Source organism: Labrus mixtus, chromosome 4 (genome assembly GCF_963584025.1).
Source record: "Labrus mixtus chromosome 4, fLabMix1.1, whole genome shotgun sequence".
NCBI classification, from domain to species: Eukaryota; Metazoa; Chordata; class Actinopteri; order Labriformes; family Labridae; genus Labrus; species Labrus mixtus.
The window spans coordinates 9,373,383-9,399,667 of NC_083615.1; the positions used below are offsets into that span (position 1 = coordinate 9,373,383).

General features: G+C 40.9%; 2 protein-coding genes across 3 annotated transcripts; both read right to left on the reverse strand.

The window, feature by feature from the left end:
• Positions 1-314: 314 nt before the first annotated feature.
• On the reverse strand, positions 315-17,925 carry LOC132972691 (FYVE, RhoGEF and PH domain-containing protein 6-like). Of its 2 annotated transcripts, none has more exons than XM_061035713.1 (21): positions 17,548-17,925; positions 14,761-16,642; positions 12,627-12,768; positions 12,370-12,431; positions 11,299-11,329; positions 7,672-7,823; positions 6,081-6,237; positions 5,878-5,965; positions 5,293-5,343; positions 5,124-5,182; positions 4,957-5,028; positions 3,665-3,733; positions 3,283-3,366; positions 3,099-3,178; positions 2,872-2,974; positions 2,603-2,749; positions 2,372-2,477; positions 1,715-1,809; positions 1,495-1,623; positions 1,241-1,380; positions 315-1,148 (listed from the first exon to the last, which is right to left on the reverse strand). In XM_061035713.1, the coding sequence occupies exons 1-21, from the start codon at positions 17,555-17,557 to the stop codon at positions 1,112-1,114; spliced, it is 3,696 nt and encodes a 1,231-aa protein (XP_060891696.1). In that variant the 5' UTR covers positions 17,558-17,925; the 3' UTR covers positions 315-1,111. The 2 variants fall into 2 exon arrangements, with proteins under 2 accessions (XP_060891696.1, XP_060891695.1); XM_061035712.1 differs by having other exon boundaries at positions 12,627-12,771; positions 17,548-17,924.
• A 531-nt stretch (positions 17,926-18,456) lies between these two features.
• Positions 18,457-25,062, reverse strand: LOC132973483 (uncharacterized protein C3orf20-like). Its single transcript, XM_061036974.1, has 11 exons — positions 24,585-25,062; positions 24,190-24,310; positions 23,559-23,684; positions 23,362-23,475; positions 22,682-22,862; positions 22,225-22,444; positions 20,679-21,039; positions 19,955-20,071; positions 19,261-19,403; positions 18,884-19,000; positions 18,457-18,777 (listed from the first exon to the last, which is right to left on the reverse strand). The coding sequence occupies exons 1-11, from the start codon at positions 24,716-24,718 to the stop codon at positions 18,672-18,674; spliced, it is 1,740 nt and encodes a 579-aa protein (XP_060892957.1). The 5' UTR covers positions 24,719-25,062; the 3' UTR covers positions 18,457-18,671.
• Positions 25,063-26,285: the final 1,223 nt, after the last annotated feature.

The window sequence follows — 26,285 nt, forward strand, 5'->3', positions numbered from 1 at the left end:
TACAACGCTGAGTCAACTAGTCCCATCCATAGACTGTAAATATTATATATATATATATATATATATCCCATCTCAATGATCACCACTGTGCAATTGCTGTTCTTTTACAGTTATCACATTTTACAGTTATCACATATGTCAAACTCAAAATTCTACACATAAAATCTGCTTAAAAAACTGTGAAGTTTCAGTAAAGTTAGTTAAGTATTAATGTAAATTATTCCCCCGGTTGCTGACTTAAAAACAATGTTCTTCCAGCCTTCTAATGCACAGCCAAATTACTTTCTAAAGTTGAAAAAATAAAAAATAAATAGCACAGTATAACAAACATTTATTTCAGTGACCGGAGTTAAAGAGTAAAACTGACATTCACCACATTTACTTTACAGTACTCTATATTTACAGATGTTGTTTGTATAAACTATCTACAGCAATTTGAGTTATTAAGTGCAACAACAAAAAAAAGTATGGTACAGTTTTGTCCACAAAGTGAAAATTCCCCTGAAACACCATGAGAACTGTTTTAGTCTTGCAGTCAAATAAAAGTCAGAAAATATGAGATGACAGTTGCCTAAACAAACAAACATGAGGATGCATTGTGTGGCCTACAGCATGTAATAAACAAACTGGTATATTGGTCACACCTGTTAATAAGACTCAGCCAACTTTTAAGATGAAAAAGTAGGTATTAAAAGTGCATCATATACACCGGATTTTACGGTATTCCCAAACAAGAAGAAACACCTATATGATAGCCTTTGACCTTATATATTACAAGTCTATTGACAACAGGCTTTTAACCCATCTGCTAAAAAGATTAAAGAAGGTTTCTAGTCAATTAAAATCTGACATAAATCAAAACCTAAAATGGCTACAGAGAATTCTAAAGGATTAGCAATAAATGCATATTTGAAAAGATTCATGTAAACATTCAAAACAACACAGGTTATTCTATCTCAATGAGTACTCATAGTATGAGTATACCATATACCAGTGCAACTAATATGCTGTCTCCCAATGCTTTGTACAAAATTCAGAGAGCACTGAGGTAAAACATTTTCTGGAAAGGGCAGAAGAGTGTGTAAAAAAAGCTGCACACACTATGTTGACATTAGAGCACGGTGGCTTCTTTAAATCTGTCGATCCATCTGTAAAGAAAAAGAAGAGAATTGTTAATGTGGTTAGAATTGCGATACATTTGTGTTCAAGTGCAATCAATGTCTCTCGTTAAATACCATACCTCTGAGCTGTTTGGACGTCATCAGCTTTAAAAATGTAGTGAAGCGTGTTTTTGTGGTAGAGCTTAAACTGAAACTTCTGTGATGGATCAACCTTCAACATAAATCCCAACAAGGGCTGACTTTCTAAGGCTGCAACATCCTGTATGAAGACGGAATAAAAAGACAGCTGTTGCAAGGGCATGAAATAACGTCCTTTCTGTCCCATTATGACTCAACACTAAACTTTTACACTTGTACAAACAGGAAGCCTTACCTCACTAGCAGCGTATGTGTACAGGACCTTGTCTTTGATGACAAACCACAGCCTCTTCCCCTGCTTCTTATTGCCCTTGGACCTCTGCAGATACCCACTCATCGAGGAGTTGTCGGTGTTTGCAGAAACCTGAAACAAGTAACACCCTGTCTGATTAGATAAAGATGTCATCATTACAATACCCACAGTGCATCTCTGATGAGGACAAAGCATCTGTCACCTCTTTGAGGGCCGCAGGTATCTTCTTCTGCCTTCTGTTGAAGGCAAAGGTTGCTCTGCTTCCAGGAGAAACAGCTGCCGATAGAGCTTGTTCATCTGAATGAGAGAATGTGTCACATGCATTTTAATACATAGAATACAAGATGTGTCTGTGTCAAATGCAAACTTGTTGTCAGACATCCACAATTTTGAAATTACAAGGGGGATGGGGACTTATGACCAGTTGAAAATCTGGAGAGCCACATTTCAAGTTAAAGGTGGAGATTAACCCAATAAACATAAATACCTCTAGTGCGTTTACCTCAGGCTTATATAAACGTATTCTATAGTATATGTTGTTCTTAAATGTAAAAGTTAGCAAAGAAATGGCTGAATGTGAATGTTTCCTGTTCTGATGGTAGCTAATGGGTTCTCAAATATGATTTTTAACTTCAAATGTGCCCTGAGGATTCTCTGGATTTTCACATCCTGTTGTATTTGTAGTTGCTTATCATGAGGTCATCCATTGTTCAGATTCTCTAAATTCATATGACTCACAAACTGGAACAAAGCAGTGCGACGTGATAACAGTAATTTCGCTTCCCACCCCGAGCGTGACGTCACAGAAACATTGTTGCTATGGTAATGTGGTCTAATGTAGGAGGGCAGTCAGACTTACTTTTCTGCTGTTGAAGTTCAAGGAAACATTGGTCACACACTCGTGCCAACTGGTTCTTCAGGTATTCAAGACAGTGTTTGTTGGAGGAACAGGACTGGCACACCACCTGGTGGGATAATAAAGAATTTTGTTTTAATGTTTTCCCTTTATAAGTACTTTTTTAACATATTCTTGTACAGTTTCATCAGTCATCTCATTTTTAACAGAGCGACTTTTTCTAGCAAACCTTACCTTTCCACATGCTCTGCAGTGGTGCCGCCTCCATGTTAGCGTAAACTCACAGATGCAGATCATACACATGGTGGTCCGGGGATCAGGGATCCATATGGGGGCTTTGGAACCCAAAGGAGCACCATCAGCACCATCACTCAGCTCTACCTGGAGAAAGTAAAGGAACAGGATATAACCTCTGGGGTTCCTCTATGCCCTTAAGTAAAAATGTTCTTGTACTTTTCATTACAAGCGAGGCTCATACTGCAAACAACGTGAGGTTATTTTACCTCTTCTGGAGGTTTGCCAGATATAAAACTGATCTTCTTCTTGGTGTATTCACTGATGGCGGTTGAAATAGCCTCAAGCCAATCATCTCGCTCTGTGGCCGAACTACAAAGAGAAAACAAAGCGTTACTACAGTGATCACAGACCTCTACATCACAAGGAAACAGCATGGCTTATTTGAAATAAATGATAGCAGAACTTATGTTCTCAACCATCTTTTGATTATTACCTTGCTGAGAGGATGAAGGAGCGCTCCACACTCTCGATGTTCAGCTCATTCTGATTGGCTTCCTGGTTGGGTTTGCTCACCTGTAATTATTATTGTGAGCAGTGATGCCAGGGGGTATGCACATCATGTCTTGTGATAATAGATTTTTAAGATGAGGAGTGTAAAAATAAAAAAAGTTTCTGACCTTCATCCCAGCCAGAGACAACATTTTGTTGAACTTGTACTGTCCCGACTGAACTGGAGTGGTGTACAGCAAGGTGTCGTTAAACTGGAGGGGAAATGACAAAGACACTTAATTTCTTCCCTTTACATTTTGTGTTGTCTTAGACTAAACAAAAGAGCGCAGAGTCAGATTTTCAAAAACTTGTAAAACAAAATGCTGTCCTAAAATATCAATATGCAGTCAGAATTAATAAAGAAAATAATAAAATGTAGCCAAAATGATTTCTAGGGAAGTGCCTATCATCACAAACAAACACAAAAGATATCTGGATAAAAAAAAGTTGGAGCGTGTTGTATAAGAATGAGAGTGAGATAAGAGAAGGAAGAGAGAGGTTTGTCAGTACCAGGAAGAACATCCTGGGCTGCATGACCTTCCTGGACAGTTTCTTCAAGACGCCCTCTTTCAGGAAGATCTTGAATAAAAAAAGAAAAACCATAAATCACATTAAATCATGCATGTTGTTCCACTTGTTCAATGCAACAACCCTAGTGGCAACTACTTTTTTATTTTGAAAAAAAGTATTTAAATAATACACTACTTAACAAGTGTTCACGTAAAACCACATTTGAATGTTAATGATTTCTGCCAATAAAGTTCTGCTAATTTGAATTCTTGTTTATTTTAATTACACTATGCACTATTGGATTTTATTACAATAACATTCATCCATTCATTATCTATACCGCTTTTTGGAGACGATCCCAGCTGTCATTGGCTAGAGGTGGGTTACAGCCAATCACAGGGCTTACATACTGTATAGACACAGACAACCAGCCACACTCACATTCACACCTACGGGCGATTCAGAGTCACCTATTAACCTAATGAGCATGTCTTTGGACTCCGGGTGGAAGCGCGAGTACCCGGAGAGAACCCACACATGCACTGGGAGAACATGCAAACTCCACACAGAGAGGCTCCTGTCCGACGGGGATTCGAACCAGTGAAGCAACAGCGCTAACCACTGAACCACCATGCAGCCATTATAGTACCATGTAGTTTTATTTATTAACATTATATATTATAATGTATAATTAGTCAACATTCAATGCACAACTGTCATTCATTCATAATCAATTGTATTGATCAGGGAAACAAGATCATTTTAACGTGAAAAAAGAAGCTTTAGAACCGTGGGGGAGGTTTGTTTCATTAACTACTTTAAGGTCAAGCCTGAACTCAGAAACTGAACTTTTTACACCACACTAGAAGTCATTCAAGTAGAAAGAAAATGTATTTTCTAACATCTATTTTGACATGACACGCCAGCAAAAGCTGTCTGCAGAGGAGGATAAGTTGATATAAAGGAAAGTTCAAGAGCAGCTACTAAATAAACCTTAAAGTGAGATCTTGTTCTACATTTTTTAAAATTGAGCATTATCTGAAAATCAATGTTAATTTGTATAGCGCTAATTCACATCAAATGTTATCTCAAGACACTTGACAAAAAGAGCAGGTCTAGACTGTACTCTTTATTTATTTGATTATTATTGCTTGTGGGAAACGACTTCAGTGCTCAAGGTAAAGTTAACGAATTTAACTTGATTTCATGTAGGTACACACACAATAAAGTTTCCTTTCAAAAGCATAATTGTAAAAAAAAAAAAAACACGAGCAAAATCTGTATAGCCTTACCCGCCCAGGCTGCACTATCTCATGGTGTCCATTCAGACTGCACTGCACCTGGATCAGCTTCTGGAAGTTATCCTGATACATAAAGAAGTGTGCATCAGCAACATGAAGCCCTTTATGTAAACGTCAACAGAAACCAAACCATTGACTGATTTCATGATGTCTCTCACCCCTTGTTTCATGATGTCGTTGGCATGATTGGCCACCTCTTTCACAATCCCAAGAGCAGCTGAGGGGATTAAGAAGTGAGAAGTGCATCACAAACATGACATAGTTCATGCACTGACGCCCTCAGGGGACTCAGGTGAGATTACAGCGTGCAGATGTTAAAGGGTTTACCTTGTGTGTCCTTGTAATCTGCAGAGTCTTCAGACAGATTTTTCAGATAATCTGGAACACAAAAACAAACGAGTCAGAAGCCCATGCAAACAAGTGGAGACTCCTTTGCATGCTGGGATACAAAAGCTCAGTGTTCTGCAGTGAATTCCATGAATGTAATCTAAAAATGTAAAATCCTGGATAACATGGTCTGCAGGTGCTTACATAATACAATTACACAAGCGTGACGCAAGGAACATTCTTCACATTCATGAGGGATTGACTCTGATGCATTAGACTCATGAAACACTAAGCTCCTTCATGTTAAAGCTCCAGTTATGTCACCAAATCTGATGTGGGCTGCACTTAAAAAAAAACACTTGTTATATGAAAATTGAAGAGGCAAGACAGAAAAATGATTTTCTCAAACACCAGATGGCAGCATGGTGCCTAAAATGGGACATCACAGGTCGGACCAAACAAACCAAGCTTTAGAGCCCATAATAACAAGGAAGCTTCATTTTGAATTACAGAAAATGAAATAAACGGAGTGTGACAGTGATGATGAGAATATAATGCTGAAAAAAAAAAAAGACTTTGCAGTACCTGTAAGCAGCAGCTGATACTGGGGAATCCTCTGAACAGGCTTCAGTAGGTAATGCTTCAAAGCTAAGTTAGCACAGCGTGGACTAGCCTAGGGGAGGGGAAATGACATTACAAATGACCCAATTTTAGAAACAAACATACATAAACAACCTTTTAGACCCGCCTAGGAAGACTTTGAAAACAGGTAAAGCAAGCCTTGTCACCTCAAATTCCCGCACCACCGCGCCAAACGCTTGGTTCTTCTTAGTCTGCTCGACCAGTAAAGCGACATTCTTGTCAAACTCGCGGATGTATGTGGAGTACATTTTCAGATATGGCCCCTTCTTCAGGAAAATGTCTGCCAGCTGGGCACTGTCATCCCTGTACACAGAATAAAGTAGAATGAGATACACTTGACATTAAGAGTGAGGACTGGTTCAGAATGAAAGTTTTGTTACAATTACTGGATGATTTATTTTTAAACCATCATTTTCTGTCATCATCATCGCTTTGACTGATTCGACTGATCATTCTAGTGTTTTTATTTTTTATTCAGTCTGGCTGACCCCTAATCAGTCTATCTAACATTAGTATCTCCTTTTGGTCTTATTTATATTTTAATTACTTGTGTAATCTGCTCCACACCAGTAGCCCAAACAGGGATTAATAAAGTTGTTTGAATTGAATTGAATTGAACTGAATTAACTCGTATCACTAACAACGTTACACATTTAAGTTCTTTATGATTGTTACTTATCCTCAGAGCCTCTGTCTTTTGTTTAATACAGGACAGTAGACAGTAATAGATATGATAGCACCATGTGGAGTCAGGACAGAGTGGAGGAATCCCAGTGACAGATTAGTGGTTGTGTGGAGGTGTAGTAGCTTTTACAGTTCAGACTGTGTGTTATAAGTCAGCCCTTTTACAAAGAAGTCAAACATCCACTAATAAACACATTAAGGCAGTAAAATACCAAACGTCTCCCTCTGGATTAACATTGTACTCTGGTGTGAAGTGTGCTATACGGCTTAGTCACGCAACATAAATGATTAAGGTAGACTGGTACAATATCTTCAGGAATGTGGTTTTCATCAGGTACATACTGCAGGGCTAAAAGAATGCAGACACCAGCGCGTGCTAACAGCTGGAAAGTAAATATCTGTGTGATTGTTTGACAAGTAACAGGAAATGTTGTTAGAGAGAGGGTGGTGACAGACATCAAATGTTGCTGATCGGGAGTTGCAACGGGTGCGACGAAGACTGCAGCATGTGGACACGTGCTCTACAAACAGAATTGAACCAGCGCACGAAAGCCTCAACTATTAAACGAGATTCTCCACAAGAGTGTCTCCACTTCAGCAACAAGAGTATTAGTGAAGAAGGACACTGATGTTTGGTGATAAAAGCCTGGGTCACATATTTTGGTGCAGTTTAACATCCATTTGTAACGAGGACAGTGAGTGTATAGGGGGGGGGGGGGGGGGGGGGGGATTTGAGGCCAGAGCTCTTATCAGGTTTGGCCACTTCAAGCTTGAAAGAAAACAACTTTATGGACCTTATTTTATCATGCTGGAAGCTACAGAAATTGCTACAGGATTGGAGGCACACTGTAAGCTGAACTACCTTTAATACAACTTTTAAGATTAGTTTATATGACACTAAGGCGCCTTGCAATAACCATGAAAAAGACAGCTCCGGAGAGAAAGTAGTCCAGAAAGATAATGCCGGAGGGAGTCTTAATCATAACTGGCCATCATATAGTGAAGATGCATCGCTGCTCTCTGAGTAAATACACACAAGTTTGAAAACTCTACCATTTGGCGACTCGCTCCTTGAGCTCTCTGAGCAGATCGTGGTTGAGTTCATAGAGCTGTGGGAGGTAGTACAGGATCTGGTTGAGAAGCCGCTCCTCAATCACAGCCTTCCCACTCTGATGAGACGCTCTAGATACTGCGTCACGGAAGTCCTGTGGGTCAGATATTAAAGATAAAATCAGACGGACACATACAGGAGCACAAGAAGCCGTATGTGTGTCAACTCCACTGTGATGTTTTCTCAACAGTTTTTAGTACAATAGGTTTTATTGCAGAGCAGGGTAGACTCGTATAATAACATCCCAATAGTAAGCCAGTACAGCATCTCAATGAACTCTGAGGCTTTTTAATATTTTCCACTCTGCAGAATGTGTGAAAAACTATGAATGAGAACGGCGCCGAGAGGCTTGAGGGGGGAAAAAAAGATAAGGACCAAAATACTGCTGACACATATCTGACTCACATTAGGCTTTCTTACATTTCCAGTATTCTGTGAATCACGACTAAAACAGCACATTGGAGAGCTAAACGGAGGCCGCTCTGCTTCACTTTTTTTTTGATGATGTGGATTTTTTTTGGGGTTGGTTTATTGGGACACATGGCAAATAAAAATGCTGTCAGACTCAGCACCTTGTAGAGAGCTCCCCGTGGTTAACATGTGTGATCTCCTCCTACGACAACAGCCGACTGGTGAAGGAGGAATAGGATTCAAAATGTCCTGCACACTTTAGTTTGGTCGTTTACTTTAGACAATTATTTTTATTTAACCGTGTTGGTCCCATTGCGATTAAGAACCCCTTTTCAAGGCAGACAAAATACTCTTATACAGGTGGAGAATATTCTCTGAACTCTAATAAGATGCGTTCTCCTTCTGTTTCTGGACAGTTGATATTTTGTAAACAATAGGTTTTCACCTGATAGAAACAGTGCAAAGGGGATACAAGCCTTACTAAAAATATGGCTGATCTGAAAAATCTGATGAAGACAACATGCCTGTTGTTTTATCAATGATCTCTCTGTAAAAAGCAGTCTGAAGGCCTGGGTGAAACGTAAAAACAACAAATACTAAGTAGGTCACCTTAACATTCTTCATGGTAAGACTTTTCCTCCTTATGTGACTCCTCTGAAGTCTTCAGAGACTCGAGCACTTGGTTTCTGTGCTGCACAGAGAGGAGTCATTGTTGATGACTCAGTCCTACAATAATCTTTTGTTTATGACCTTTTCTCTCTAAACATCTGCGCATATTAGCATATTTATCATTTTGTTTGTGGTAAATAAAGAATCAGAAAACTAGAGTTAATTAAAAAAAGAGCTTAACTTTGATATAAAGGACTTATCCCAGCGCTGTAAACAGAGGTTCACATAGGAGCACACGGGCTGTTATGTAAAGATAATCAGGGGAGTTATGCCCTCTATTAGCACTATAGAGAGGAGTTGTTTAGAGTCTGTGCTTGTTTTTTTGTTCGTCTCAAGCGTTTATAAGAGGACAAGTGTGTCTCTTTCAGTACACACTCCTGCCTTTGGCTACATGAATGTTTGAGAAGGAACTTTATAAATACATTTAACAGGATTGCCTCAGAGATGAAACATTTTAGTGAGTTACACTTAACAACGTTAAGAATGTAAGACTGGGTAGAGTAATCTGCAGAATTTGAATATTATATAGCGTGGTATGTTTTCACCTTACAATGAGCCATTGAGATCTAAATGGGGAGCGTGCCAGAGCCACGGAGTCCACTGTGTTTGTACAGTAGCCCTGAAGGGACAAACATAAGCCTAAGAGGGCTTTTCACATTTTTAACAAGCTATGTAGCCACTGTAGGTGCTTCCTTTACGTTGGAAAGGGTGGTTGAGCGGCGCCAGTAGAGTGGTGGTTAGTGTGTGCGTCCCATGTACGGAGGCTTTAGTCCTCCAAGCAAGCGACCAGGGTTCAAATCCGACCTATGACTCCTTTCCCTTAAGTCATTCCCCACCCTCTCTCTGGAGCTGGACCTATAGCTATGTAACTATAGCTTGTTTATTTACAAGAAATCTCCAAAGGAGGTAACTTTAACTTTCACAAACTATCGTCTGAGCACATCTCACTTCATCTAAATATCGGCACAAGTTGAGGAGGTCAGACACGAGGTTCATCTTTAGACTGTCTCGCACCAAATTTTTTTGCACTTTTCATCCATAACACCAAGTTCAACACTAAGAAAGCTCCTTATAACTGTTTTAATGTGCTGATACATCCCTATTCAAACTATTATTGCTTCTCTTCCCTTTCTAGTGATGACCAGGATTTTACTGCTTTAAGTATCAGCCGTTCAGATCAACTGGACACTCTTTTTCCTTCAATAGTTATCAAATCTTTGTCTCTCTTTGTATTAAACAGTACAAGTCCAATTACATTTCAACTTGTGAGTCCTGTTCCTCTAACAGCATTCCTCTTTTTGATATTCAGTGTTTTGTCATATATTCAATCATGAAGCTGTTTGTTGTTGTGATTGAATCCAAGTTGCTCTTAGGGCACGGTCACACTGGCCATCCGTACCGTGCCCAAGCACGCTTCAACCCTAAAATCCAGTTCGTTTGACCAGTGTGACCGCTCCGTATCGTGCTCAGGCACAGTACACTTCCTTGGCTTTGGCACACTTGGGAGAGGTGTGCTTCGGCACGGTACACTTCATGCACGAGCACAGGCACGCGGGTAAACAACGCTGACAGCCTTCATTATGGAGAAATCCAGAGTTTCATGGCTGTGTCTGACTAAAATGACACAATGTAAGTCACAAAGTAGCTGTCATGTTCTCTGTGTTTTTCTCTGATGTGCAGACGCGGACTCGACTGCGCGTCTCTCTCTCTCTCTTTCTCTCTCTCTCTCTCTAACATAAACATAAAGCGTGCATGTGTTGTATTAAGTATGTTGCATACTTTGCAGAATGACTGCGGGCCGCGCCGGCCAGCGGGGGAATGGCGCTGCGGGGGGGCAATCGTGCTAGGGTACAGCACTGTACAGATGGCCAGTGTGACCGCGCCCTTAAAGACAGTTCTTTTCTTAACGTTGTCAACTTTTACATGGGATAGAGGTCCTTTCTATTCATTTTGTGAACTTTTCATATCTTAATAAGAGAATCCAAAAGTACATAGTTTCACTTAGAAGACAATAAGGATGAAAATATATAGAACAGAGTTACACTGGTTTGATAATAGATAGAAACACATCTGTTACCCACTCAGGGTGTGTTTTCTGGTGTTATGTGTCAAACCTAATATGAGGGAAGTGCAGCACGAAAATGAAACGTGTCTCTGTGTTTCTGTTTCAGTAACAATTTAAGAGGTGAAAAAACAACACAAGGAGACAACATGACAAGTCGCTGTTGCCTTCAGCGTACTCCACTACAGTGTCGGTTCGGGGGAAACTGTGAGGAATGTGAGACTGAGGGGAGTTCAGTCTACACTCAGCGTTGTGCTGCGGTGGCTTCTGAGCATAATGAAACACATATGGAGAATGTGGGCTCAGACAGAAGACAAGCAGCAGATAAAATAAAATACACAGAATAACAACAGCTTCTGCTCCTTTCACAGCAAACATGGAGCGTGTTTTTGTGTGAAGCCAAGGAGCGGTGTGTGCGGGTACTTACAACATGAAGCAACTTCAGGACATCAACAAACCTGAAAAACAAACATGGAGTTACAAACGTTAAAGATGCTGTAATGGTTGAATAAGTTATAGAGACATTAGAAGGGTTTATTCTTAACCAAAAAGAGCCAAAAAGCAAAACCTATTTTCTCACTAGCCAGGTGAGAAACTTTACTTGTGAAGGTTTTTGGATATCTGCCTCCGACTAATGAAGTTATTGAATGAAATGTTATCTGTAAGATTTTTTACAAAAACAAAAGTAGAATTAATAAACAACAGAAGCCTAGCATTTATCCTAACTGACGCTAACTAGGCTCTTCTCCTCTGTTGCCCCCGGATGGTGGATCTGCAGAGTCCCTTTGCACCTTTAAGAAAAAGCTAAAGACACAGCTCTTACAGTAACACCTACGACCTTAATGATGATGATGATGAGGATGGTCTAAAAAATTATGGATGATGATGATGTAATGACGATGGTTTTGTTTGATAACGACGACTTATAATATGGTTTCTATACTGATTAGAGCTCTCAAGAACTGCCGTCAATGTTGTGCTTTGCCTCTGGTCACTTCCTGTCAGCACCTGTGTGTCCAATCAGACTCAAAGCTGATCGTTTGCTCTTACTGACATTGTTTCCTCTTTTCTAGATCCTCGCTTGTTTTGTACTTACTGTACTTCGCTTTGGCTAAAAGCGTCTGCTAAATGAATTGTAGAATCTATGCAGAAGCATTTCCCCTTAATGTTCAATAATGAATGTAACCTTCATTTAAAAAAAATCTTGTTAAACTTGTTGTTAGCCATGTATGGGGATTAGCCAGAGTAATAGGAAAATTTATTTTTATATATTTATAATTCTGTAGAAGGAGAAACTTCTGCTTCATTATGTAAAATATATTTTTAATACTGCGTGCATAAATAATGCCCTCCTACTAGAGCACATTGGGATGAAAGCAGTAACCTCAGCGACAGATACTGTATGTAAAAATATGAGTTTATAAAAGCAAACATTGTCTGGGGCCAGACACCTCTAGGTGTGAGCTATAAAAAAAAAAGCATGAATCAAGACTCTTACACACTCTCAGAGCTCATTATTTCTGTAGCGATGTGCTGAATCTTGCTCTTCTTCTGTCCAGTCTGTGTCGAACAAAGGTGGGGGGGAAAACAACACAGACTTAGATTTACAGTGCACCATAATAAATCACTGGGAAGGTCACAATAGAAGTACACACAGAAGATACCTGCTGTGCATCGTAATACATCCAGAGAGAACTCATAAAGGTGTCAAAAGGACACAAAGTTCGTTCAGATAACTGAGTGTTATCTCCTCACCATGCTCTCCTCCACCTGCTCTGGGTCGCCTTTACTTGAGACGGAGCTGCTGTCTCCCTCGTCCTCTTCATCTGAGGTGTTGGCCAGGATGTCATCATCTGACGGACCTTCATCCAGGGGTGCCACCTCCTCATCAACAGAGCTTCTGTCCAAAAGAAACAGATGTTAAGGGTCAGAGGAGATAGAAGGTTGCCAGAGCAAGAACACAATGTGCAGGTGTTTTGGGTGAACAGAGGCAGCTGCAGGCACATGCCACATGGTGTGTATCCAAAGTGAGAGTGTTATTTAGAAAGAACGGTTTTGAAGAGACGAGGTTAAAAACGAAAACACCTGTGTCAGCACATCATTTGAGGGAGAGTTTCTTTTTGAGAAATAAAACATCAGACCAGGAGTACTCGAACATTTCCTCTCTGATCAAGCTGGAGTCATAAAAAATCAAAACAGGAAAGGGATGACATGAAACAACCGGAAAAAAAACATTACATGATAATCATCAACACAGTCACATAACTCCTTTGGTTTTCAGGCCAGCTGCCTGCCGCAGGTCACAGAGGAGTAGTTTGGCTGAAAGCTGGCATGTCCAACAGTATCAGAACCAGTACCTGTGACACACTATGGTAGTTTAACCACGCAGCTCTAGAGTGGCTAGATATAACCAACCTTAAGGGAAATGTATCAAAGAGAAACTAACTACATCGTTCAAATGCCACAGTTCCCAGAGGGAGCTCTACATGTGAAACAACAGTCCCTCCCTGGACAAAACCGCAGAGGAAAAAAAAAAGGGCCAACATTCAGAGAGAAGCCTAATAATCCAGCGTCTGTGACTGTAACACACTGTGACATGTACCTGTTGCTTTCAACTGCGACTGGCGTCCGATTGTGAGCCGCTCAGCGTGTTTTCAACATGTGATTGTTGCACAGTTTGAAGTAAAGAAGGGTGACACACTAAGCTGAGCGGGTATGCACAACACAAACATGTAATCCCATTTGATGATTTCTGCTTCCTGGCCATTGAACACAACACAAGGTTTTAGCATGAATCAGAACCGGTAAACATTACTTGTTAGGATTAAAGGAAAAAAGGTTTAATTGAGCTAAATAGGCCGCACGCTGGCTTGTTCTGGCCAAACATTAAAGGAACTGTTCCGACACCACTGCCCCGATAAAACACGAGCTTTCAAGTTAAGTGAACCTGTTGACAGCAGGTGGGCTCCTGGATTATTCAGAGTAGAGTTCAAGGTTGTATGACTAATCAAACACTATTCATGGCAGATTTAACAAGAGAATACATTCCCTGAAGAATATGTGACATTATGATACAAAGTCAGCAAATTCTTCTGTGGAAAAAATTGCTCTGCTTCTCTGCACTCTGCTACATGTGCTGCAGACAGAGCGGAGAATATTGTTGACTTTGGAGTCTGTGATTGGTGGGCAGGACAAACTAAACTGTGTGATGGAACAATCACTGTAGGCATGGACACAATCTAACCCACATATATAGGTCTGGCTCTCATTCAGAACAAAAGAGACATGAGGCATTTTTAAACGCACACTGCTTCCTTAAAAATAGTTGTTTTTTCCCCTTGAGCAGCAAAAAAAAAAAAAAAAAATCTTTGCTCTAAACAGAACTCAAGTTTGGGAGAAAGACTTGGAGACAGGCTTCCTTAAAACCTGAGAAAAGTGAACAAAACCGTCAGTGTGGCTAATAACAACATATATCAATGAGAAAATGTGTTGTTTTTTTTTGCCATTCTGGACAAACTGATACTTTAACAGTTTTAAAGAACTGGAAGTTTCTTCAAAAACCGCCACCTGCTATCTCGCCTTCACACTCGTCTACCACACCAAAGGCTGTCTAGGGTTGTGTAATAACTTGAGTCTGTGAAGTATAGATTGATGTCAACCATCGACACCTACTTAGCAAGCATGCGAGCCACCACACTCGTCAAACTCCCCCGACAAGAGACAAAAGACACATTGTGTAGGCGTCTCTGTGATCTCAGCCACTCTCTGTAATCAACAAGATCTTTGTAAACAAGAGCAGTCTCCTGATGTGCCATATATTCTTAGATAAGTGAAGTACGAAAGAAAGAACAGGACACAGAAGCAAAAATGAAAAGTCATCATAAACTACCTCTCATCATAGTCTGTTGGTATGGGACTCTGTTGTTGTCCTGGGTTTTTCTCAAAGGACATGTACGGCTCCTGCTCCTCATAAATGCCCTCGTCATTGTACATTGAGTTCTGCCAGTCTGCTTCTGTAGCCTGTGAGAAAGAGGCCTGCGGAGATGTCTGTGCTGTTCCTACATTCATGTAGTCGGATATCTCCTCATAGTGCGGCATGTTCTCATAGTAAACGTCTTGTTCTGCTCCAGGAGAAAACTCATCTCCATCCACACTCTGCTCCAGTCCGATCAGCGGGCAGGAGAACTTGCGTTGAGCTCTGCGCTGCTGGTGGAAGCTTGGACACGCGTCCTCTTCAGTGTCTACGCTTTGTTCTTTTTCATTTGCGGCGCAGTCCGGGTTCTGGCCTCCTTTTACGATCAGCTTCTTCACAGAGAGCTTCAAGTCCAGCAGTTTCCTGAAAGAGTTCCTCTTCTGTCCGTCCGGGCGGACGAGGTCGGCAGCAGAGAATGACTTGGCTTTATGTTTTCCCAGGCTGGACCGAGAAGGTTTAATGGTTTGAGCTGCGAGGAGGTTTCTGCTCATTTTCTCATTTGGAGGGAGAGGCAGCTCCCTCTTTACCCTCTCCTTCAAAACAGAATATTGCAAAGGTGGTATCTGCCTTTTCTCCCGTTCTTTCTCCTCAGTGGATTCCTTCTTGTGCATCCATGCCATAGGGCTGCTGTGTCTTTTAGGCTTCTTTGGGGCTACTTTGGCCGTCACATCCTCTGCTGAAACACTGATGGAAGGAGGCCGGCTGAGCTCCGTGTTGTCTGCCACCTGGTCGTACATTCCTTCCCTCTCCTTCTCCACCTCGTCATCCTCCTTGTCGACAGATATCTCCATCTCCTGGACGCTGCTGTCCCAACCCAGGTCTTCCTCCTCCACATCCTCAGGCGGCGTATGAGGAGCAGGGGTCGGTGCTTTGTCGGGTGCGGAGAGAAAGGGTTTTTTCCTGGGCGGAGGAGCTGGGGCGGCGCAGGTTTGTCTCGCGGACAGAAAAATTGTCTGCTTGTTATCAACAGGTTCACCGACCGACGGTGATGACACCTTCATATCCCTCCCTTCCTGGCTCTCAATCTCTTCACTCTCCTCATCCTCCACCTTTTCCTGACCGGTCAGGACAGCCAGCCGGGGTTTCCGTGGTACAGGGACAGGGACTGGCTTCCTAGAGGCTGCTGGAATTGATTTAGACTTCTGCTCCGAGCCAAGAGCATCTTCCTCTGGTACTGACCCAGGTGGGCTCTGAGATATCACATTACCATTTGCCTCATCACTCCAGGTTCTATGAGGAAAGGACGGCCTGAGGGTCACTGCGTTAATGTGTGTGTTGTGATTTTTGTCCAAAGTAAATGTTTCTTTAAGCAGCTTATGGTTGTCCGTTCGTTCTCCTTTCTTATCTACAAAAACTCCAGGTTTAGGGAGAGGCTTCCTTTTATCTTCAGGTTGACCCTTTTGCAAAATGTTCAAGTCTTTCTCCACGTTGTTAACGGATGTTTTTTGGATGCACAAGCAGTTTCCATTGCTGCACAGACAAATAGGAATAATATAATCCCAATCTGTTTTTCTGTTCTCTAGCTGTATTCCATTTTGGGAGTTGAGAAGACCCTCAGTCCTCAGTGGGGTTTCTTTCACAGATATTTGGGGATGGCTCTTTGTCACAAGCGGCTTGGACTCCACAGCAGGGGTGAGTTTGGAGAGGCTGGGTTTGGGGGCCAGTACTGGTTTAACCCTCTTCTGGGCGCCAGGAGACGGGAGCGAGAGGCCATCTTTCCTGGGCGTTGCCGGAGAGTGGCCTGGCCTCTGGGTCGAGGTCAGCTTTGGTTTTGGGGCCAGAGGTGGCTTTATCATGCCTGAGGAGAGGAAGCGCAAAAGACACTTAAAAGTTATCCCCTTTTAATCAGAGCCTCTTGTGCAGGCTCATAATGATCTCCCAAATCTGTTACAATGGTAAAAAAAAAAAAGATGATCTTGAATATCCAGATGGTACAAATGACACTTTTTCAGTAGTGTGGCAGATGTTGCTTTAATAAGAGTTCACTCTTTAACTCACTTACTGATCCTAATGTAGCTTAGTGTAAAACTGCTGTAAAGCACTAAACCCCCTCTTTGGGGGGGAGGGGGGGGTCAATATCACTAGGCATTTGTTTTACCACTCAACAGAACAGCATCATAATCTGGCTAATGGTCCAGGTCACCAGGCAGGGGGTGGGAGAGCAGATGGGGGATGAAAAGTAGGAGACAAAAAGAGGAGGACAGGAAAAGAGTCACGCAAACTGGTACATCTGACTGAACTAAAGTCCTGAAATATTCTGTGCTGTGAAGTAAAGCATTCAATCCCTTGTTAAATAACATATTTGACTATTCAGCAAGTAACAGTTTAAAAGACAGGAGATATTCCACTTCAATGACCATAATATCATAATTATTAAGGCTAGGCCTACTATAATATACTTCTGTTATTTACCTACACATAGGCTACAGGGACACTATTTTTTTTTTTTAATCATTTTATCTAGGCTACATCTAAATGCACATCTACCTGCATATTATCTTAAACTACATCTGTTGCTTAACCCTGTGTAATATTTTGTTTTCGTTTACCCTATAGGCTACTAACAAATCATGAAATGCTGCTCTTGTATGTTCAATTGCTCTGTTTTAAACTTTATTTGGTTCGTAGTCAAGAGGCGCAGTCGCTAGAAAACTTTGAGCGAAACCAATTCAAGAGTAGGCTAGAGAGTTTTCACACACTTACCTGAGTTCATCTTCGCGTCCTCACCTCGCTCCTTTCTTGTCAGTGTTTACAATTCAGCGCAGCAGGTCATACCTCGTTTTCTGTGTCCACATACATTGCAAGGAGTCGATTCAAAAGTAGTTTAAAAATTGGACATTTTCTCCGCTTTGGTAAGAGCAGCACACTTCATTGTGAGCCTCGGTGGCTGGCTGCCAGCGATATGAACCATTCAGGTTCCTTTGCGAGTCCACAAACAGCCGCTAGGGGTCCTCGTGAGTCGTGAGCGGTGGTCGTGAGGCTCCACGTTTCTAGAATAAATTAGAAACTGACAACTTTGAAGCGTAGTAGCCTACCATATATCCAAAGTGTGTGAGAGGAAATCCAGTCTATCTACTTCAGCTCTAATCAACATTTCTACACAACTGCATTCCTGTTCAGTGATTAGTCATCATTACACTGAAATGTTCCAGATCATCATCATCACACACACACACACACACACACACACACACACACACACACACACAAACCCACACATACAGATATTTCCACGTACATCATCATTGCTAATATTAAAACCACTGCATGACTGAAACGAAATATGACTTTGAGCCAGCTGATGCTTTGTAAGCTGTATTCAATATAAAGTTGAGGAAGTGAAAACTCTAAAAACGTCATTTGTAAGTTTTCATTATGATCTGACTCAGTAACCAACTGGATAGATGAGTCTTTGTTACAGCAAACAGGCCAGGCTGTCTGGAAAGAATATCAAGATCCCAAAACATTAAAAAAAAATAAAGATACCTCAGCACTGCATAGTTTGCTGTTTTTATTAGATCTTCTAATACTGGAAAAATTGTACAATCTAGACAGCTGAAACATCAGCAGTCACAGATGATCACTGATGATAGATCTTTAGCCGAGAGAAGTTGCCAGGGTAAAACAGGATACTGCCAAAAGTTGAGAGACATTTTGTAGTTCAGTTACAGATTAGAGTAATCAGTGCTGCCAACATGCAGAGCAGGCGAAATGAGGCGTTTGCAGTTTGATTGCACATTAACCTTAAGTACACAGTTTGAAGACTTTGGTTCGATTTAAAGACTACAAATGACACACACAGATTTGAACTCATCCCTGGAGCACAATCAGTGTGTATTAACAGGAATATGAGGAAGTGTCTGAGTCTTTTTTGGTTTGATACAAAAGTCCCTTTGTTGTTGCTGTGATTCCTGAACGACTCGACTGTTTTTTCTGTTAAGGATAGAAGACAATTAGACCAGTAATTTAATTACAAGTTGTTAATCATTAAGTCAAGGACACAGTAGGAATCATTTTGAAGGTAATACTTCTCACAAACCTCTCCCTGACCTTTTCCTTTTCCACTGAAGTGGTCAGTATGACGTCTGTCCTTTCTTTTAGTGTTTCATCCTGTGAGTTGTGTTCATATTTTTCTGCAGAGGCGTTCACTGTATCACTGCAAGGACAGGACAGAAGACTAAGAACATATTCGTTGCACTAAACTTCATAAATCAACCTTTTTATGGTATAAAGTATTTAACTACATAATCTAAATTGTGTTTTAAAAATACTTGTTTTATTGACCTCATCTGTGGTTAAATAGATGACTTAACTCTGTTTTAAGTTCTGTCCCCTTACATTCACTCTATTGACAGTGAATTACACTGATGATTCTCTCAGTACATCATGTTCACACCGGGTATGGTGCAGCAGTACCTGAACTTGTAGTCTGAAGGGAGGCTCAGACTTAATCTGTAGTCTCCCCTGGTTCTGGAGATTTGATTTTCAAGGTCCCTGACAGAGCAGCTGTGATCACTGAACACGTAGCCCACAAACAGCAGCTTCCCTCTGATGTACATCTGCAACATTAACATGTATTACATTACATTTACACAAAGTTGCCCTTTAAGAATGATCTTAAAAGAATAACAGTCTGTGTGTTTTTATTAAGACAAAGAAGTGGTCTGGTGATCTTTTTTATAATAATAGTCATTTGCGTCATCTGGTTATTTTTAGATTTCACCACAGAGGAACTTATATTGTGTTTATGCAACACATCCCGTCAATTAAAACAGCTGATCTGTCATTTCATGAGATTCACCCCTTGGCCTTAAGTATTTATGTAACACAATGATGTCACCGTGATTCTATTTATTTCTGGTCGATGGTCCTTCAGAGGGATTTGTCATCTTACAGAAAAAGAGATAACTTCGGTAACAAGGAAGTTTTATCCCTCACTGAGAAGTTTTACAAAAATATCTTCTTGGAAAGTTGGAAAGGGCAGCACCTCGCTAGAGTCTTCAGCACCCCCCCACTTGATTTAATTCTCCTTCAGGAGAGCACTGCTGCTGCCCCCCAGTGGGTGCCATGAAAGCCTGCACTGAGCAGAGCATGCAGTGGGTTTACTGACCAGGACCATGCCAGGAGCTACGTTGTGTCGCTGCTGCAGCAGGAGCCTCTCCTCTTCACAGCTGGGCTTCCTTGTTGACATCTCATACCTCAGCAGGCGAAATGAATCCATCTGGCACTAGATTAAAAAAAAAAACTGGTTACTGAGTTTCTAAACATAATAGATGCGCAAAACTCTTCTGATTTTCTTACACTGACCTTTTTCCCTTTCTGTCCATTAGAACCTGTGTTCTTGTACAAGAAAACAAATTCTGGACATTAAGTGTAATTTACCACTGGCCACTTATATTAGCTATAAGGCGGCTGAATGCTAGTAGTTTTCAATTATATTTAATGGGGTATCAAATATGTGGCTTATCTAACAAATAGACCACATTTCCATACAGGTTTTCACTGTTAATAATCTTTTCAGTTGGATTAAATGATTTTGTGAGATACCCTTAATATAAATGACTTTTAATCTGAAATACTGCAGTTTGACATTATAGCAGCCCTTTAGCTTATACCCTGAAGGTGATGTCATAAGTTAATCGCCTCTGTGTGAATATGGAGTCCTGCTGATTATGCACAGTAGTTTGGACTATGTTGCAACAAAAAAAATGATTGTTAATCAGACACTGTAATTATGCTTAGCTATGTACACACACTGTATAGAAGAGGTTACCACAATAAGATGACATTGTTGTGTTCTCTTATTGTTTTTGCATGTAGGACAACATTCACACCTGAGTACATGGCATGTTTCTGTGCTTGTTCCTCGTCCTGTAAAGCTGCTCCAGCACAACCTGCTCTTGCTGTCGATGTGTGTTGACTGGTTGGCGCGGCGGAGTCACACAAACCACCAGGATCTGTTGACTGTGCAGAGGCTGGCCCATAATGAAGGCATCATACTCCAGGTCCGTCAAAGCTGGCATCAGTGTAGCGCTGCAGCAGCAGCACCGCCTGCGGCCCCCCTCCCCCAGCAGCTCATCTCTCAGCAGCATAGGGCACACTGTGAGGGGGATGGAGGGGGTGAATGGTGGTTGGGCTGGATGGAGGGGGACAGCAGAGGGCTGCAGATCTGGACTGTTTGGAATAACCACTGACCTGACAGGGAGGGGGTGACAGTGAAGCTGTCATTTTAAAAAGAGTTTGTAAAATGTTGTTCGCTACAACACCAGTCATGTAAAAAGAAATGTATGACCTTGCCTCTCTTTCATCTGTCATTGGGTTTTTCTGAAGTTTGACATTGACAAGAATTTTCAGGGGTCATATGTGTGACTAGTCCTCCTTTGTTCCCTTGTTGTCTGAGCTTCAATAAGTCAAAACAGTGAAACTTCCCTTTGTGGGGGATGTCATCATGCTATATACAGTACACCTGCTCTAGCAGGGATCGAGGCTCTTGAAAAAGATCAATAAACAGTGTGTTTCCGTTGCTAATACAAAATCAATTGGGATACTGTTTAAGGACATACCGACATACTGACTTACAGACAGACTGCTCGATCCATCGATAGACAGGAAAGCAGTTACTTTAGATGCATTGACTTTAAATATGGCTCATTTCATTTTTTACATCCATTAAAAACTTATCAACAGTGATTTTTTTTGTTGCTATGAACCTTTCTGCCTGGTTCAACTCATGAAGAGCTGATTGATTTGAGCAGAATATTTAAAATTGCAAATATTAATTTCGGAAGAGTGTTTTAAATTGCAGTTATTCATGACAACAAGCTTGCAAAAATTTAACAGCAAAAACATGCTGTGGACACAGCTTCAACTTACAATCAGCTGATCATCAAGTGCATGCTAAATGTTCCACTATATATACTAAGTGCTTACTAAGTCTGTCTGTTGTTTTGACCTATTATAGAATTTGCAGTGAGATTTAGACCTTCTTAGCAAGGGTTTGGGTTAGTTACTACAGCCTATTTATTGTATACCGTATATGTTTTATACATAAAGTAATTGCTGCTTTACATCCAAATTTCAATTAAAAAACAATATTGACTACGCAGCCTACAATAGCTTCTTTATAATTTATTCCCTAAGTTTGTCACACTTTCTTTTGGTTTTATTCTTGCCAAGCCCAAACTGAGAAAACCTAGATGACATTACATGAGTAATTTTCTCAGCCTTGCCAAAGCTCCTCCATATCCCTTGTAGACATAACACTATTTTAATAGTACCTCTTATGATATATAGATTTCATTTGACATGTAAAATATTTGGACTAGCCCACTGGACTTTGGTCAAACATTGTGGCTCTCTGTGTCGCTGTTGAGTGTGCACCTTGGCAGCTTGACGCAGGAGTCCGGAGCTCTTTCTGCTTGCGCTGACAGATGTCTTTGCAGCTTCTGTAACTCATTCCTGCCATCCTCAGGCTGCACTAGTTTAACATCTGCCCACTCGGATGGTTTCAGAGAGGGCAGAACAGCTGACTGTATCTCCCTCCTCAGCCTATTCTTCAGCGGGGCATCTGGCATCCGCTCCACGCCAGGACACCTGATCCCTGAAGGAGAGGAGGAGGTCACTTGGGAACACACACAGACACCAAGTGACACGAGTGACCGTGAACAAGATCCTGATGGAACTATTCAATAATGTTGACGTGGCAAGATTGGGTGATACTGTAACAATTTGCTTCATTGGGTCAGATTGGGTCAACTTAAGTTTGGACTTTTCGTTACTTATAATGCATAGTGCATCACTCCCACTGGTTGCAGTTTGTGTGTTCACAGTTTCATACCAATGGCTAAACGATAATAATCCAGCCAGTCTTCCACGATGTTGCATACTCTCAGCTGAAGCCTCTTCAGCTCACTGCCAACATGTCCTCCTCTTTTCCACTTTGTTGATGGCTCCTCCACCACCTCCTCTTCCTTCTCCACCCCCTCCACCTCATCCAGCTCCTCCGACTCCCTGACCATCTGGAAGGGACAGCAGAGAAACTTGCCCTATATCATTACCCATAATTACATCATTAGATCATACGATGTAAAACAACTAACAGTAATTGGCCAGCCGCTGTATACAAAGTTACTCTGTGATCTAGCATCTAAAGACTGTCATACGTTAATGTAATGCTGCCACTTAGCAAAAAAAACATCATTAATTAACAATGTTAAAAGTGTACTGTTCTGCCAAAGGGTTATTTCTGCTTTATAACATTAATCAGTTGCCTGATCTTTACAGCTGCAGCGATGAAAAAGAAGTGAGATGTCCATCATCAGATTCTTTTTTTAACGACTTTGACGATGAGTATATGTAGTACTGTCCGCATAATACTCATACTACCCAATAATTCAACTCTGCAAAACTCTCACAATTGACATTTTTACAGATCTTATTCTTAAAATTCAACTCATATGTTTATACTATAATTATCAATATCATGCTTTATCGTAGGGTGATGAAAAAGAATCTTACAGATGTTTGCAGATGTGTCAGGTTTGTCTCGCTCTCCACAATCACAAGAGGGGATTTTGTCTTTGTGGTCAGCAGGAGGTCTTGCGCAAAGTCAGACTGAAACTTGCCTTTCGTCTGTAAACACAGCTGTCAATGTCATCGTTGCTCATCATAAATCTAACATGGTTTTGTCCTCTGCTGGTTTACTCAAATCTCACCGTTTTCTTAGATTGGTTATTGCTAGGCAGGGCAGAAAGAGGAAGACGAACACTTTCACAGTCACTCCTGAAGCGGAGCATGGCAGAGGTACCACTGATCAGCCTCACAGTGATGAGAGCTGACACCTGAAGGAGATAAAAAAAGACATGAACAGGCTTCCTTGTAACGGTAACGACCCGAAAAAGTACCGTGATCACAGATGAATTTATGTACTCTGCCCGCTAAAGACCTATTGTAAAACCTCTGTTGGTCTTGTCAGAGAGGGTTAGTGTTTGTTGATCAGCAGGTCATGCGTCATACCTCCCATGACCTTGTTTCCCCTAAATGTGGCAACATCCATATGCACAAGTGTCTCAACAGTCAATTTCCTAGCACTATGGCTGAATATAACCCGATTTAATTTAATTTAATTTAATTTAATTTTGACTCTGGTAAGAAAGGGATTATTGGCCATTGTAAAAGTAAACACTAATGAGGGCTGCTGCTTGCTGCTAAGTAAAAGCTATTTATACTTGAATCAACATTTATGTCTATTTTTGTGTGTTCAACCACCTCTTATATTGGTTTGGGGATTTCACATCAATCTCACAATCATCAGTTCAAGTGTCAGACCATCTTTTTGTGCTGCACCTTTATAACAATCTTCTCCCTTGGTGTGCGGTACTCGTGCCAGCTCCACTCCTTAGTTACATTTCCATGCTGGTCAGACATGAATCCTCCATCCTGGTCCCACACGGCTGAAACAGCAGAACTTGACGAACAGAAGAGGAATAGTTATATTTCAGATATCATTAAAGGTGTTTACATAACTAATTACAGATTGCTTCAAAGCATTATACAATTCTTGGAGGAGAACATATCTTTATTTTCTTTCTTTTTTTACATTTGCATCAACCTCACGATTCCAGCCTCGAAACACAGCATCCCCGCATTTACCACAATGATGGGATTTGTGTTGTTTTGTTTTCTAACTTTTAGAGGCTTTCCATTATTCAGCCTTCCTCCTGTGTGAGTTCTCAGCTCACCTTAGAGGGTGGGTAACCGTGCCGTGACCAAACGCTGTGATGGTGGCCAGAATAACAGGACACTCACTGTCACTGAAGACATTGGTGTAGAAGCCTCCACAGGGCAGACCGGAATGGCTCTGACATACAGCCATAGCACCTGAAGGGTAGCTGAGGAGACAGGGGTCAAAGGGTCAGCTCCAGTGACACATATCCCATAAGCCTTCCGCTGCATTTGCTTCTTGGTCAGCAGAAGAGGAATTAAAATATTAATGAATAAACATGAGAAGAAGGATACTATATGAATGATGAGCTGTTGTTGATCTTGTATAGAAGCTTCTGACGAGCTGGATCCTGCTGTCTCACTTCTGGTATCTGAACCATCCCGTCGTCCAGAGTGGTGGGTTGGACTTTTCTCCTCGCCTTCCTGTCCTGACCTTTCTCATCATCATAGTGACGGAAAAACACAAGCGGGTTCAGGTCCTGTTCAGCTGTTTGCAGTTTTCTGTGTAAAGATAAAGTAACATTTTATGCTCAAATACCTGGTCTGAAAAGCCAGTGAATTTCAGTACGCATTTGAAGAGTTACAAGGCAAGGTTTTGTTTTTGTTTTTTTTAAAAAAGAAGACCAAATGTAAAACTCGGAAATAATCTTTTGCCCTCTGATGAAGGTGAACAACCATCCAGCCCATGACACAACTTAGAGATTTACTGTTAAAATGACTCAGAATGTACAGCATCACTTTAGCATAAATAGCGCAAATGTTTACAATGTTAATCACCTTAGTTCAGAGTTTTGGCATGCTAAGTTGTGTTAATTAGCCCTACATCATAAACTGTATTAAAAAATGGTGTGAGAAAAGAGGCCAAAAAAGAAGTGACTTAAACCTGCATTCTCTTCGATGGCAAATGGGGACAAACTAATGAGGTTTTTCCTCGAGAGTTTAGGATCTCAATTGTACATTTTCAAGAGTTCTGAAATGAAGTATGATGCTTTTTTTTTTTTTATTATTGTCCCATTTAGACTAAATTAGACGATAAGCAGGGTAAGCTTTGGGGAGTGTCTACCTTGTGTTTGTCAAGCTGCTATACGCATTCTTTCAATTAGGATAAAGCAAATCATTGCGTATGATCCCAAGCCCCAACCTTACTTCCAAAAATGGCCAACTTTGACGTGGTCTGCGTAAAAAGAAAAAAAGCGTAAAATGCCAAACTTATGGATTCTTGCAGTACACGAACGGGTGTCCACTTTTTCAGTATTTGCCTTAAATGTAATGTATATTAAGGGCCTTAATGTTATTTGCTCAGGAAGAATTGGAATTAGTTATATGTTATAATTGGGATAGTAACATGTATATCAAATATCATGGCAAATACAATTGATTAAAAATGCAAATCAAGCCAAATTGCGTAGGCTTGATTGGAGATGATCGACTGATATCTGTACAAAATGTTGTGCAAATCCATGTAGTAATTGTAGAGATTTGGCTTTGGGTCAGTGAAAACTTTTACTGGCTGGTGGTGATAAATGAAAAGTCAGGGGATCACCGCAGTCGTTAGGATTCACCCTCTGGGCACCATGAAAATATGACATAAAGTTCTTAACCTACCAATTAACAGAAATTTCCATCTACAGACTAAACTGCTTATCAGATAGGACACTTGAAATGTAGCACCTCATTTGACACACATTTTCTGAAGGTTAAATACAGCAGCAAATGTT

Excerpts from the sequence above, each read along its gene's own strand:
- LOC132972691 (XM_061035712.1), bottom strand. Across the intron at positions 7,824-11,298 it reads TCCTGAAGTTGCTTCATGTT|GACTTCCGTGACGCAGTATC; the intron begins GTAAGTACCCGC and ends TCTGACCCACAG. Across the intron at positions 5,183-5,292 it reads AGATTACAAGGACACACAAG|CTGCTCTTGGGATTGTGAAA; the intron begins GTAAACCCTTTA and ends TAATCCCCTCAG.
- LOC132973483 (XM_061036974.1), bottom strand. The coding sequence starts at position 24,718 with ATGGCTGTATGTCAGAGCCATTCCGGTCTGCCCTGTGGAGGCTTCTAC. Across the intron at positions 24,311-24,584 it reads ACGGTTACCCACCCTCTAAG|TTCTGCTGTTTCAGCCGTGT; the intron begins GTGAGCTGAGAA and ends CTGTTCGTCAAG. Across the intron at positions 21,040-22,224 it reads TCCTGCGTCAAGCTGCCAAG|GTCAGTGGTTATTCCAAACA; the intron begins GTGCACACTCAA and ends CCTCCCTGTCAG.